This window comes from Cryptomeria japonica, chromosome 7 (genome assembly GCF_030272615.1).
Source record: "Cryptomeria japonica chromosome 7, Sugi_1.0, whole genome shotgun sequence".
Lineage (NCBI taxonomy): Eukaryota > Viridiplantae > Streptophyta > Pinopsida > Cupressales > Cupressaceae > Cryptomeria > Cryptomeria japonica.
Genome location: NC_081411.1, coordinates 518,580,533 through 518,596,333, shown reverse-complemented (window position 1 = coordinate 518,596,333; position 15,801 = coordinate 518,580,533). Strand labels below are relative to the sequence as shown.

Genomic DNA, 15,801 nt, shown 5'->3' with positions numbered 1-15,801 from the left:
GCCAACCATTTGACGAAATGTCAAAAGGTCAAAACTGAGTCTCCGGAGCAGAACTAGTAGGGGTTCTTACATTTTCTACCTGTCTTGGGACATTTTCGCCATGTGACCAATTTACTCTGCCTTTCCCCCACACACTCCCTATCTTTGCAAGTATTAGAAAAAAATGAAGAATCAGATCACTGCCATCTATGGGTTAAGAATTAAATTTGATATGGCATTATCCAAATTACATTGTCAATTATTTACTTAATCCTTAATTATCTGTTATAGCAATATGAAGTATACTCCAAATTATGTCTTCCTATCACTTATAGCGATGGATGATTTGCTGTTTCAGTTATGTCTTATACGAATATGTAATTATGTATAATGATATGTTGCTGTTTCTAATAAGTCTATATGGATATGCAAATATGAGGGTATCGCTTGCAGCGATTGGTTGATGTCTCTGATATGAATGATATGCTTGCAACGATGGTAGATGATGTTGTTTCTTATTCAACTTGATGTCCTTGCAACAATGGTGGTGCTCTCTTTGATATTGTCCTTGAAATATATGCCACCGGTTCTTGATATTTAGGCCAAAATGCTTGATCGAGCTATCCAAATACGATATGTATTAAAGAGGTTAAACTTATTCAATGATGATCGCTGGAATGAGGTCAAACTCCATTCTATACCTTGCTGATCCAAGGGATTGGTTGTATTCTAAGAGACATGTCCTATGCCCCTCCATAATCGCATCTCTTTATAATATTCAAATCGTACTACTACATAATGAATTAATTTGTTATACTAATCATGTTTCTTCATGCTATTTGGTTTGTTTGATATGCAAATTGCCATTTACTTGTATAATCGCTGCCATCTTGTATTTCTCCTTTCCTCTTGCTTAATGATTATTAATTAATTCCTTGTTTGATTGCTTATCTTATCGTTGTTATTATCGATGGTTAATGACTAATCATCTGACAACTTCTCCCTTAAATCGATATTCTTTTGATACTTGATAGAAATCAAATATCTTCCTTCCATGGTGCCTATTCATGCCTATCAAGTCGATACTCATGATGTTTGTTGATCGATCTTCTAAGATGATGACATTGTGTCTCATTAATTACTTGTATCCTTGTTTTATGTGTGATAGATCTATAATACTTGCTGTTCTTATGGAGATTCCTGGTATGATAATGATATTGTTATGTCCTCCATCTCTTTCGCATACTTTCTTAAATCTGATAAGATCTCTTTATCAGATATCAATGCTGCCATCGATGAGTTTTCTTAGTCTTATTTTCCTTAGTGATGTAATCGTTGTTAATAACAGTAAAATCATAGTCTTAATCATTATTGCTTTATTAATGAGCATGTAAATATTAATAAAGATATTAATGAATATTTGATAATAATAAGATTATTAATATGTGATACGTAATAGTAATATTAAGGCATATTAATAATCTGTTTATTGATGAGTTTGATTATTTAATACTAAGGAGGTTTAATCATATCTTTAATTTGAATGAGCAATAAATTCATAATTAAATAATTGATGTATAAGCATATATAGGCATAAATCACTATTATTTGATAATATGGAGATATCACAACATTCCATGGCATAAGTCACATTATTAAATAATTAAATGCTGAAGTGAACTTTATAATAAACTACTAGTTTTAAGCATCCAATTAAAATCACCCCATTTAAATTGCGGAATCACCAACAAAGCATTGGATGTCGAAACTAAATGTGCCAGGGTGTCACTAAAGATGAGGAGACATGACTGAGGCCAAAATGGTGACTTACTATAAATAGCCACAAGCTCCAAGAATTTTGGAGCTCAAGCCGAATGGTTGAAAATGCTTCCAAAAGCATCACTTCAAAACACATTGAAAATCGAGCTCAATGCCAACCATAAAAATGTCGAAAGAACAGAACTACAACAGCTCCAAGAACCAAGGAGTTCCCTAACCAACCACATTAGCCTACGGGAACCCAAGGTATAGGCTAACGGTCACCAACTGTCTAGGCTTCGAAAAGAGACATTACAATTCTCCCTCTCCAAAATTGCTTGTCCGCAAGCAATTTCAACTTTGGATGTTGCAATATCTACTCACTTTCCTAGGTAGCATCCTCAATCAACATGTTCTTCCACTTCACTAAGTACTTTCTAATATTCCTCCTCATAAGAGTACGCTCCCTGCTATCAATGATAGCCTCTAGAATGAAAATTTGTTTCCACTTTGAGTCTAAGGTGCTGCTAGACCACAATTCAAACCCATAGAGCACTATCAGAAGAACTAAAAGCATAAAAAGGATCTAGGTAATTTTCCAATCCCGTAATTCTGCCCCTCTACATCTATTTTGAAGCCCATATAATACTTTTTATCCTCCCAAAGTTCTCTTCTTTCTATAGCCCTCCCTACTAAGCTTGTTGTTGAAGTAAATCCCAAAATATTTGTACTCTATTACTTCTTCAAGAATATTGCCTTCAAAGTAGAACTTATGTTGGTTTTGCTTCCTTCTATTGAAAAAAAACATGACTTTAGTCTTGCTAATATTGACTTGGATCCCCACTACTCTACAAAAATGATCATGGGCATATAAGCTCTCTTGCAACATATGAGCCGATGTAGCAATCAACATAAGGTCATCTACATAAAGACGAAGCATTATCACAAACTCTCCCAAACGAACACCATCTCCACTTTGTAAATTTAACCATTCTTCAAATTTGTCAATATATAAACTGAAAAGTGTAAGGGATAAGGGGCGCCCTTATTTGACCCCAATGTCTCTCCTAAAACTTTTTGAAATGCCTACTGAAGTTCTGATTTTGAATTTAACCTCTTCATAATGCCTATGGACAGCCGCTCTAAGATGCATAGTAATGCCAAGTCCTTCCATTATATGCCATAGCTTATCCCTATGTGTTGAAAGCCTTTTCGAAATCAACAAAACAACAAAAAGCTTCTTCCCTTTTGTCCAAACTTTTTCAATCGTGTGCCTCAAAGTAATTCCATATTTGTAGAGTGCTTAGGCCTAAAACTTGCTTGCCCTTCTTAATGCTTTTTTTCCTTCTACCCACTTACTGATTCTATTTTCTATCATACTGTCAAATAATTATGCAAACAAAGGGTTTATCATTATGGTCCTATTATTGGAAGGACTGTTAACGTTACCACTCTTAAAAAGAGGTATCACTAGGTTAGATGTCCAATCTCTTGAGAACCCTTGTTGAATGATGTTGTTGAATATTTTCATAATGTGAGATGTGAGAGTTCTCAGCCCCCAATTTAGATACTCTACTTGAAGCTCAACCAAGTCCTTTTCTTTTCCAACACCCAATTTCTTAATATCTGTCTCAACCTCCTACACGATGAAAATTTTCATTGTGGTGTTGACCAAAGGGGGAGTTGACCAAAGGGGGACAACCTTAAATTCTTGCTCACAAATTTGCCTTGCAGATTCAAACCATTGATTAGTTGTAATGTTATTTTCAGTTTGCTTCTTTCTTGGTTGAATCTCCTTCCAAGATAACTTGGGGTTATTCTTTCCAAGGTAAATTAGTTCTTCATGCCTTGTATTCATAAAACCAACTTTTTTCTTTCTTAAAATCTACTTGTATGGCTTAATATTTATCTTCTTCTTGCAATTTTGCATTCCTCATCAAACCAAGCATTAACCAGAAACCAATTTGTTTCTGATTTCTTATTTTTTGCTCTTTTGCACACCTCAGTGCACCTTGAATTAAACTTGTTAACTCAAAATTGTTGAATCTTGGATACAAACTACTATGTGCATCATCCCACTACCTAGTTTAGTAACATATATGCCCATAAATAGATCTCATTGGGAAAAGAGAATATCGATGTATCCCATAGTACACTGTGGGTTCCATCCTTTTCTCAATCCACTACCATCTATAATGACAATCGAGCATCCCATACTACTTAATGTCATCATTGGCAAGGGCACCAGAATAACAATGTGCACAAGTAGACAGTGAATGACTAACAAATTCACAATGAGTGACTAACACCTACCTTTTTAGTGCATCACAAATAGAAAAAAAATGACGGTACATTATGCACTACATTGTGGGCCCCATCCTTTATTCTAGTCTTCTACACCAACCATGATGATGGCAAGCATCCCATACTACTTGCAATCATCACTAAGTGTAACAAACACATCACATATGGCCATTAACAAGATTCCCACAACCCCTTGAACCATCAAGCCAATGGATTCCAAAATCTATTGCCCCTAGGCCACTGATGACAAGTCTATCTACCCAAGAAGTAGCCTTCAACATATACTACCTAGTAAACGTTGTGACGTTTTCACACATCGCTCCATTGTAAATGGGGATCCCTACTTTTTCACTTTCTAGGTTAGTTGTCTTAGTTTAGTCATTTGGCTTGGCAGTACTTTTAGTTTTCTCAACCTTTTACTTGAGGAAGTGCAGTGTCTTAGGTTGTCAAGAAGTGATCAAGTCATGTCTCTCTCTTTAAGTTGGAATGAGATCAATTTAGCTTTCAATGCCTTGGTGATGAGCGATTTAGGATGATCATTTCATTTGATCATCACCATGCAGCTTTCAAGTTCTTGGATAGGAATGTTGAGTCTAAGTGTGGAGAACTATCGAACAAAGTGGAATGCTTGATGAGAGGGTAGTCAAGGCATAAGCAATAATGAAGAAGCCTTGTTGATGATGAGGTTACTTTCATGAGATGAATAGAAAACTCTTGAAGTGGATGAAGTGATACAACCAGAAAAATGGGACAAGTTAGGTCATTTCCAATGACCCCCCAAATCCACGACTTGCTTCATCTCCACTTCCAGTTGATGCCTAAATCCCCGGCCTGAATTCACATCAACTTCCTGTGACTCTCCAAAAGTCTGACCACCTTGGGATGACTTCCAATTGGCTATCTGTAATATTCCCACAATTTTATTTTTATTTTTAAAGCAAGATCACAGTCACACCAATCACCCATTAGGGTTAGAACCAAAGAAACAGGACTCGGACTCGGCTCAGACTCGGCAAGGCCGAATCGGACTCGGACTCGGGACTCGGAATCAGACTCGGCTGGACTCGGGAAAGTGAAAAACTCAAGAATAATAGAGATTTTTAAAGATTTAAAACTTGTTTCATACACCCTTTATTGAATACACCTTAAAGACACAATAACATCATCAAACTCGGCTCATTTGATTACATACACAAGTATACATCAATCACATTAGCATAAACGCAAATTGTAGCTGAAGGAAATAACAAACATAAATATATAAATATTGTCAAATGTATACAATATTACAAAATTCATGGAATAAAAAATCCATGTCATCATATGATCATCATCAAATGTTCCACACAAATACCAAAGGTAAATACAACTACAAGCCAATGGCTCGGAGGAGCGTGCACCCTCTCACCCTGGCCCCCTACGAAGACGTTTAAGGTAGGTCCTAGATGATTCGGCAGGCATAGTCGCTCCCCGTGACACCATGCCATGCTCACCAACATCAAGAACATCTGTGTCACTATCAGTATCTCCTGTCTTTGCTCGTGCTCTCTACTCCTCCTCTGCCATGGCTACAGCCTCAGCCTCTATATCTACCTGGTCGATCCAATCAGTGTCAGACTTGGAGGTTAAATTTTCCCTACTTCTATCGACTCAGTTTCCCCCCATATTTTTCAACGAGGGTTTGGGGGCAGCGCCCCCAAGGTGGGGTCAAGGGGCAATGCCCCTTGCGCACTCCTTGTCACGATACAGGGCGGGATCAAGGGGCAGCACCCCGTGAGGCCAAAAAGACTTTTATTATTTAGTAAAGGCATCAGGTGTTATTTTTCTATTGGTTAACATGTTGTAACCCTAATTTTCTCATTCTCAAGCGGAGGTTGTAGTGAACAAAGATGAGATTATTCATTTTAAAAAAACTTTTAAAAATGCATTTTTTTCGCCTTTTTTGGGCCTTGCCGCTGGCCGAGTCCTAGGCACAGGACTCGCCGAGTTTGGCAAGTTTATGCCAAACTTGCCAGACTCGGCCGAGCCCGAGTCCGAGCTCTAGAGACTCGGCGAGCATGTCTCGGACTCAAACTCACCGAGTTTGGCGAGTTTCGGGCAATTTTCTAATCTCTGATTAGAACAATGTAATCCAAACAGCTAAAGGAACCCTACACCTTTTGATCACCGAGAGCCCAAACTGGGAGGGTGAGAGCATACAGTAGCAGGGGATCGTTAGCCACAAACTGTTGAAAGTAATGATTACAATAATGGGCGGCAAGCCAGCCCCTTCCACTTATCCAGCGGGTAAACAAGATACTTGGCGGTAAACCAACCAAGGCAACAAGAGCACACTCAGCACGAATCACTCTACCGCAATGTTTCAGCGGGAGGACTAAACACATCAATAAAGCTCAACTCGACCGCTTATGCAGCGGGAGGATCATTACAAACATAATATCACTCAACCACTTACTCAGTGGGAGGACAAAGCAACAAAACTGAATTACATAACAAGTAGGCGGCTAGGCTAGCCTCTTCCACTTATGCAGTGGGCAAGCAACACTCTAGAATTGGTTAGTAGTACTACTACTTAACCTTACAATATAGAAATAGAGAGATAGAATAGGGAAGTAATGCTGTCCAATGCTGATATATATCTCCAAACAATTACTAACTCCCAAAAGATCCTTCAACATGTAATTATGAAATTCTAGGATCAATAACACACAAACCAGCAGCTTCAAGAAGAAATGCTCATATCTCTCTCCCAACTCACCCAAATCACAACCAAATCAACTAATCTGCTCACACTTCGAAATGCACACCCAAAAGCCAACTTCTGGAAATCTGTAATTTATGACAGCAAGCTGGAAATGCACAACCAGCAACACCAAGACACACTGAATGCATAAAACTCACTCACCACTCACACAAAACATCCCCAAAAACTCCCAAAATGCTAATATATCATAAGTGACCAAGTACAAACAAAAAAATGACCTCTATATATCCCAACCACCACAACTTGCTTCCAAATGCCCACACAGAGAATGATGCCTAGGCTGGGAAGTTCGATTTGCATAATAAAATTGAAAACTCAAAGTTTAGAGCTGAGAACTTACAAATGTCATCGCCTAGGACATAGAAAACCAATGAGCCAATGCCCGGAAGCAACGGGAGATCACACGGAGACTTATGAACGAAAGTACGCTTCAGCCATGTCGTCCCCAACAGCCTAGAAACACACCAAAACTAGAACTACAGCAAAACCAACAATCCCACACTTCAACAAACTCACTAATATCACTAGAAGATCATGGAAAACAGCTAGGTACTACCTTGCAAGTACGAAACTGCACTTAGCTAGGAAGGCTCACTTCGAAGCTCAAATTTCAATCGCCAAACCGGCAGCATAACGAAGTAATTTCTTCAAGATGTCCAAATGAGAGGCCAAGCACCTGTATTTAAAGATTTTTCCCTCTAAAATTCAAATGTAATTGCTCCCAAATTCGCCCACATCTCATTGCATTTCATTTTCCAAAGTGGACCCAAGAATGGCGTCCCCCTTAAAGTCAAAACCACGCCTAGCCAAAGGGGACCACGATTTTTGACATAACATATACTTTGTTAAATAAAATAAAATCTCCTTATTCATTTTGGCGTCCCCCTTCATGACACAAATAATTCACGTAGCAGACTTAGGAGAAATCATATTATGCACATTTCCCAATGTCGTTAATCAGTAATAAAAATAATTAAATTAATTAAATATTAAACCTTAGGATAAGGAAATAATATTTAATTAAATCAATTATGACTCCAATACTGATTATCAACAAAATCTAGGATGAAGTTGAGCAAAGAAGGCCACTGAACTGTTGCAAGATCAGGACCCTGTCCAAGACTACTAAAAATAGAAATGCTCAATACTGCCACTTACTAAAAATAGCAAGTCATGAAATACTCCTCCGAAAAGCATGATCTTCGCACCCGGAGAAAGAGCTTGGAAAGCTCTGTAAGATAGCATCATCCAATTAGCCAAACCCTAACTTAATAAAAATAGTAAGTTCACACTTCACCATAGAGTCAATTGCATGTTGTGCCACCCTGAAGTTCATGAAAAACCCAGAAGGAATCCATAAACAAATATGAAGAATTCCCTCCTGATAAACCCTAAAAAGCACGTGCAAAACTCCACAAAAGTTGGAAACCCTAATTCTCCTTTCCAAATGGCCTACGAGTCTCCGGAATAGGCCAATGGACCACTAAATGCACATCACTGAGAAGGGGACATTACACTATCAAATGCCCACTTGTTGAGGTGAATACTTAATGTTTTGGAGAGTAATGTTGCTTGTGATTGGTAAAGTTTGCCAAGTATGAATGGAAACGCATTGAAGAGTTCATTGAGCAAGCTATATTGATATCTTGGAAGTGACCCTCCAAATCCATGACCTGCTTGAAAGGATTTCCACTTACCCTCCAATTCCACGACCAAGCATATGGCACTTCCACTTCATGGCAAAAATTCCGACCAGCTGATGACCACTTCCACTTGCTGGTGAAATCCACGACCAGCCCTATAGCATTTCCAGTTGGGGGTGAAAAGCATGGCCATGCTTGCTCATTTCCAATACATGCCCAAAACCCCAGCCAGCTTTAAGGCATTTCCACTTGGACTCTAAAAGTTTGACTTGAGGAGAGACAATGAAGAACATGTTGCAGGCTTATCACCTTAATGAAGATGAAGATTCCTTTCTTGAGGCAAGAGAGGAAGTCACCACTTCCAATGACCCCCTAAAAGCACGACCAACTAGTGAGGACTTCCACTTGAGGTCCAGCATATGACATTTCTGATGTGGTCCAAAAGCCCGGCCTTGCCACATTTTCACTTCCTGTAGGGGGTCAAAAGCTCGACCACTTTGGAACCATTTCCAAAGACCCCTCAAATCCACGCCCAAGAGCAGAATAAAAATCAGACCTTGAAGCAGTTCAAATCAAAAACTCAAATCAGGCCTCAGGCCTCAAAACATTACAAAATCAGACATGAGGTCAGAAATCAAACATCCTTAGGAAGACATATCAGGTTAAAGAACTCGGAAAATGTATGAAATCTATATATACCATATGTGTTTGATGCTGTCGTGATTGTTGTTGCAGGTGATCAAATGAAGGATTGGCTGCCAGCAACGTCAGGGTCTGATGCAAGAAGTAAAAACGTGGAAGAATGGAGACAAGACATCACAATTTGATGAGATCAAGGACATTCACATTGATGACAAAAGGAGAAGGATACCAGCATCATCAAAGCAAGAAGGAGGGTGAGATGATCCAGCAATGAGAAGAATTCCAAAGATGAAGGGCATTTGTAACCTCGAAAGAGAGAGGCATCATGATCTCATGGTGTGCATATGCAATGATCAACAACTTCAAGGACGCCATTAAATGAAGGATGAAAAGACAGCAATGAGAATGCAAGATCAAGAGCTACGATATTTAACGACATCATATTGATGATGAAGGAAATTTTATGACTATCTTGAATTTCCTTTGGAATTCCAAGAAATCATTGCCAATATAGCAAAAGAGTAATCCAAGGAGGAATAGGTGAAGATGATCAAGTTAGGCAAGATAATGCAATTTGGGAATATCTCCCACCATCATCACATCAGGCGCCCGGAAATGTTGAGTATCAAGAGATATGCCTCAATCGCAAACTCTTGTGATGGGTCACAATGGCAAGTAAGCTAAGGTGGTGCCCAGTCATCATCAACTCACCTTCACACATCATTCAAATTCAAGGCGTCCAAATTCAATGCACCTGACTCATCCAAGGAAGCAAATAACTACCACATGTGGGCACAAAGTTCAATGTACCTACCCTCATCAATCATTGGTCGAAATTCAAGGAGAGACATGTGTCCTATTTATTATAATTTTATCATTGGTCAAGCATTAAATGCTATGTAATGGTTATAACATAAACAAACCCTAATTAGGATTTTCATCTTGTAATCTTGACCCTTGATTGTGAATCAATCTGAGCCACTCATTGTAAAGAGCTATCTATATAAGGCTTAGTTTTCTCATTTGTAAAGGTTAATAGCGAATAGTTTAGTAGCAAACAATAATTAGATAGCAGCTAGAGAAGAGTAGGAGGAGAAGGCAAAAATTGTTGCCAGGCTTGTAAATAAACATCTTTTTCATTGAATTTATGGTGGAATGAGTTGTTTCTTCTACATAATTGCATGGTTTCTTGTTATATCCTCATGATAGATGGTGTTGATTAGATGGATGGAAGCTATTGTGGATGATTAATGGTGAAATTTGCATGTTCATACTACTAGTATTTCGCTAATTGTTAAGTATCTTGCGTGGTCAACTGAACTCGTTATAAACTTAACTTTGATTGCTATTTGCTCATTGATATGCATCCCCTTGATGGTTTCTATGTTGTTGGTACTGATTTGAATATCATAAGACTACCTTAGAAGATCGCACTAAACTTTGTGTAGTTGTTGTTTTGCCATGCAAAACAAAGTCTAGTTGAATTTCACTAAGTCATTCATAGTCTCTTGCATTCCTAGGATTAGACTAGCTTTCTTAAACCTCACCCTTTTTATCTTTTTTCAAATCAAGTAAGATTCCACGTTCCAACGGCATTCAAGGTTCAACGTAAGTCACCCTTGTGATTCCAACAAAAATCACATCACAATCACTAAGTCTATCCATGTATAAAGTCAATACCTGGCTATCAGATGCTTGGAGTCACCTCGTCTGATCACGAAGTTTAGCATAAGAGGAGATTTTGTTCAAGAGACGATAAGATACTTAGTATTTTATTCTATATTTGAAGGTGTCACAAAAAGCATATCAACAGTAACCTTGGTGATATTGTCAACTAACCCCTTCACAATATGGGTAACATCTAACATTGATCACCTTTTGTGCTATAGGTGATTACCTATTAACCCTCTCGATACAACAGTTAGCTCCAATTTTCATTACCTGCATAGTAGGGTAACAACCAGCTCAATTTCTCCAATATCAATGTCAGCTAATCCTAAGAGACAACAATAGCTTTAGGCATCCGTCATTAGAACAGTCCGATGACAACCTACTGAATGTTCCCATATCAAACCTGATTCTAACCTCTGGAGGGTCTTGTAGTCATGTACACATAGTCTTCACATCATACGAGTTCACAAGTATTGGTCAAGTGGGCCTAGATATGTATATCACTATCAGATGATTCAAGAGCCTATACATAGAATCCTATAGGTCTACAATTGAATTTTACAAACACATAAGAATCAGATTGAACCAAAATGAGATGGTCTCTACTCTACATGTACACATAAACAAATATCAACCATAAGGTAGTAGAATCAATTCACCTCATTCAAAATGTTAACCAAAACACACTACTCAAGAACACTGTCATATTCCCGTGTAGACGGTAGGCAATGATTAGAAACATTTAACAATACATGTACATAAATATATATATTTTCAATACATTAATTATTTTTACCGCTTAAAATACATTTTATCTTAACTAGTGGGAGTAATGAAAGGACGCGTTCATTCCCAAGCCACCTCCGGAATAGACGCCATGTTTCAAGGGGAATCGCGTGGTTTCAAAGAGGTATAAAACCGCACCCCAAGGAAACACGGGAGATGACTGCCCTAGGAATGCATCAGTTTTCATAATTTATGATGCCTAGACAACCATGAGGACTGCCCTGGGAACGCATCAGTCAGCAGACGATGTGAAAGGGCTAGTCACTGGTTCTTCCCAGCGATGAAGAACCAGCGCCTAGTAAGCATTCCTTCCCATCACCAACAAGCTGGTACGTCCCCAGGCCAATCCGCTTAAATGTCGAAATGATGAAGTATGTCTTTGTGCAAGTTGTATTAAATCTACTTTCATTCCTCATATAACAGTAATTAATATAATTTAACTAGTGACCCAGATTAATTGCTAAATCGGTTCCATGCCTAAAAATGTCTTACCAAATGAACTAAGCACATCTGTAATGTACAAAAGGGTAAAATGAACTTAATCTTCACGCTAGATAGGTAACCTGCAATTTCAGGTATAGTATACTGCATTAAAATACACTTTGGTGACAGATAGAAGAATAAAAATAATTCATTCATTCTCAGACACAACTAATAAGTAAAGAAAAGGAATACTAATTAATGATAGTCATGTTTCTGCAACTAGGCACAAATATAATGAATTAATCCCTACAAATTTATATATAATGGATAAATGTTAACCAAGTAATATAGTCATGAATCTATGCTTTTTGTATGCATTTGTTATCTTCCTATTATCCTTTGTTTGTTAGTACATTCAAGATAATGAGTGCAAGCCAGGGGTATGCTGGGCCCATCCTCAAGTGGCCCTATTAGCCCTAAGAGACGGGATGGGTCTAGATGGGTAGCCCAGCCAACCTGGAAAATCCTCAAAATCTAGAATGGGTCATGTATGTATTTTGTGCTGCAATAATTATGCCACTGATCTAATATTACTGCTGACATATAAAATAAAATATCTAAATGTTGCAGGAAACCGTAATTTCCTTTTGTGGCCCTAAATCCAACCTTCGGTGGATAGATCAGGCCCTAATTATCAGGAAGGCGAGGCAGGTACAGCAAAGGTTCTTTACAAACACATTATTTTTTAATAGATTCAAGGGCAAAATATCCAACCTTATTTAGTAATACTTATAGTGTTTGCCAATAGATAGCAAAGGCAATCCTAGATAATGTCATCCCAAACTCAACCAAAGATTTGTCCAATTTTAGTCCATATTCTTCAATTATTATAGAGATTTTACAAAGAAAAATTCAGATTTCCAAATTTTTTAACCTCCCAAATGAATTTGATTTTTATAGAATGGTAACTATGATTGAGAAAGCTACAAACTCACCTCTACATGTGAGAAGGAGGCAAACCGAGCCAAATAAGAAGGTGAGGATGTTAGTTGCATATTCAAATTCTTTAAGAGAGAAATGTGGGGATGGCTGTGAAAAATTTTAGATGTCAGGAGAAACAAAAGGATGCAACTCTGATGCATTGAGTAAAATACTTCTCATACCATTTGACAGACAAGAGCAAGGGAAAACCTCCCATGATAGAGAAGTTCTAAAGTGACCTGGTGAAAAATAAAAGCTGGCTGAAATAGGATTTGATTACGAGTAGGAAAGAAAGCAAGAACGAGAAGATGCACATGACTTTATGGAATGGCTGAATTCCTTAGATAAAATTGTAAATTTACCAGTCCAAGAGTCAGACTTGCTAAAAGGAGCTTCCTACCATTACTACAATGCAGGCTAATAAAGAAGTAGCTAGTCCCAAGCAGAGTCCTCTACACTACAAAAAAGGTGGACCTCAAGAGGTGGATGATATATTATAATCGCTGTGTCGGTTATATTGAAATTTTATGATAATTTCCAACATATCTTTGTCTGTCTATAATTCTCATAGTAATAGACACTGAAAATTTCATGTTTTTTTATTAAGGATCAAACAGGATTTGAAGGGACCCGAAACCACCGAAAATCTCATGTTTATCATAATGAATACATGAGATTTTCAGTGTCCATTAGTATGAGTATACTAGCTTCTGAATATAACGGTGATTATATTGTATTTGCATCAGCATTCAGATCTTGATATCATCAAGATGTAAAAAGAAAGAATAAAGTTATAAACATTTTTTCCTATTTCATCGTACAATAGACTATAGATTACAGTGTGATTCGAAACAAAATAAACTGTTGTTTTCAGATGCTTATACTCTGCATCTATTGTACCGAATGAAAGCGAATCAGCATTACAAGTACCCCTGCCATATTACATCACATGACCTAAACTTAGGAGTCTGAAAGGTAGACCCAAGTAGCGGACTAAACACAAGGGAGTACCTATATACATGTTTTGAAAATGAACAGCTGTGAAAATAAATCTTAATAATCCGGATTGTTCATGATATTATTTTTAGCTGGATTACAGTTTTCCTGCTCAAAACTACTCTGTGCTCTCTGATATTTTTTGACAAAGGCAAAGGTCAAACAGAATATTAATTTTGTCAATGTAGAGAAAAAGGGAAAAGGGAATTGAAGAGAAGAGAAAATGTCAATACTTGAGTGGCGATGAGTGCAACAGCTTCAGTATAATTAAGTCGAAGACCTCTAGCGAGGCGTTTCTGTGCCAAATGGCCTGCGCCATGCATGGCAAGTTTCTCCACTTCTCTCGGTAGCAGCTTCATTCTGTTCGCTTACAGACTTACACCTACCTTACTCAGGATGTCTTCTGTTCATCGACCCTTACCCCCCAAGATCTTAATCACTCTAAAGTCTAAACCTCGTACATTGCAGTGCAATTGACTATACTTTATGAATCTGCATCCACGTTGAATGCCACTAGATACGTGAAAGATGCTCTGTCGACTTCATCCAATCTCAATTTTCATTTATACTATTTTGCCATATTTTATGGCCATGTCAGATAAAAAAGTAGAATCTCGAAGACACCCCCTTCCCATTTCCCACTGCGGTAAATTTGGCATGTTACAAAAAGGACAGAGCCAATTAATATAAAATTAGTAACCTTCATACCATATCTCATTGTCTCAAACTCTGGCCTAGCCTAGATCGTGGTTGTCTCGTTCCCAAGGGAACATGATGGTCATGGAAAATGGCAATAACCATCATTATTTTTTTATTATTTTTCAATTATATTTTTGGGTCCACGGTGATTAAAACCTTTTAATATATCGAAAGTGTGGAAAGAAAGGAAAAAGGAAAAAAAACTTTTTAACAAAGTCCACGAGCCTAAAAGTAATCTATGGGACAGAAGTTAGTATAGTGTGTGTAGTATGTTCTTGAATCTTATCATCATGCTTTTTTTAATTAAATTTTATTTATTAATATTTTTGTTTTCTCTCTTTAAATTAGATATGTGGGTGTAGATGTCATGTCCGCAATCAAATTTGGTCACCAAACATTTTTTTTAAGTTATTATTTTTATTAATTGTTATCTTTAAAATGTTGTTGTCTTTTTTTTTTACTATTATGAATTAGTTTAAGTGTGTATTCTATTAAATTATTTGTTAAGTGGTATATTTGTAAATTAAATTTAATTAAAATGAATGATTTAGTGTATGTCTAGCATCCAGGTTCAAATAGCATAAATTTGAAAGCATATTTGTGAATTGAATTGCAAATGGATATATCTATAGGCATCTCATTTTTCTTTTGTGTGATTTTGTCATGTTACTCTAAAGGTTTACATTGTGCTTTTGATTAGCCTAGGTTTATAACTAACCTCAGAAATTCTAAATGGGCTAGTCATGCTCGGGGTGTGCCTCGAGTTGTTGTGTTCCCTCCCCCTTTCATGTTTTAGTCAATTGCCCAAGTTGAAGTTTTTAAAATTGCGCAATTGTGAAAGTTTTCAAAGTTTCGGAGTTATTGAGTTGCTCATATTTGCACACCTTCCCTTCTGATATGGATTTCTCGCTCCAATCCTTGCAAAATTAACTAATTGTTGTGTTTTTCAAAATTCAAAGTTTTGGGGGTATCCATCCCAACATGCCTTTCTTCTCACACCCAAAACCCTACATGGAAGCCTTGTGAAGTTATCTAAGTACCAATCCTATCAATTTTATGGATTATCACAGTTTCCCTTGCTCTCGTGTATCATTCACCCATCTCTTTGATCTTTGAATTGTGAAACCTAAAAGTGCATAAGTCTTGTTCTATCGA

General features: G+C 37.4%; 1 protein-coding gene across 1 annotated transcript in view; it reads right to left on the bottom strand.

Annotated features, from left to right (window-relative positions):
- LOC131061660 (urease) overlaps nucleotides 1-14,705 on the bottom strand; it is a 190,177-nt gene extending 175,472 nt beyond the window's left edge. The window contains exon 1 of the mRNA XM_057995465.2: nucleotides 14,181-14,705. Coding sequence (XP_057851448.2) covers nucleotides 14,181-14,306 — 126 coding nt within the window. The 5' untranslated portion in view covers nucleotides 14,307-14,705. The remainder of the gene's footprint in view (nucleotides 1-14,180) is intronic.
- Nucleotides 14,706-15,801: the final 1,096 nt, after the last annotated feature.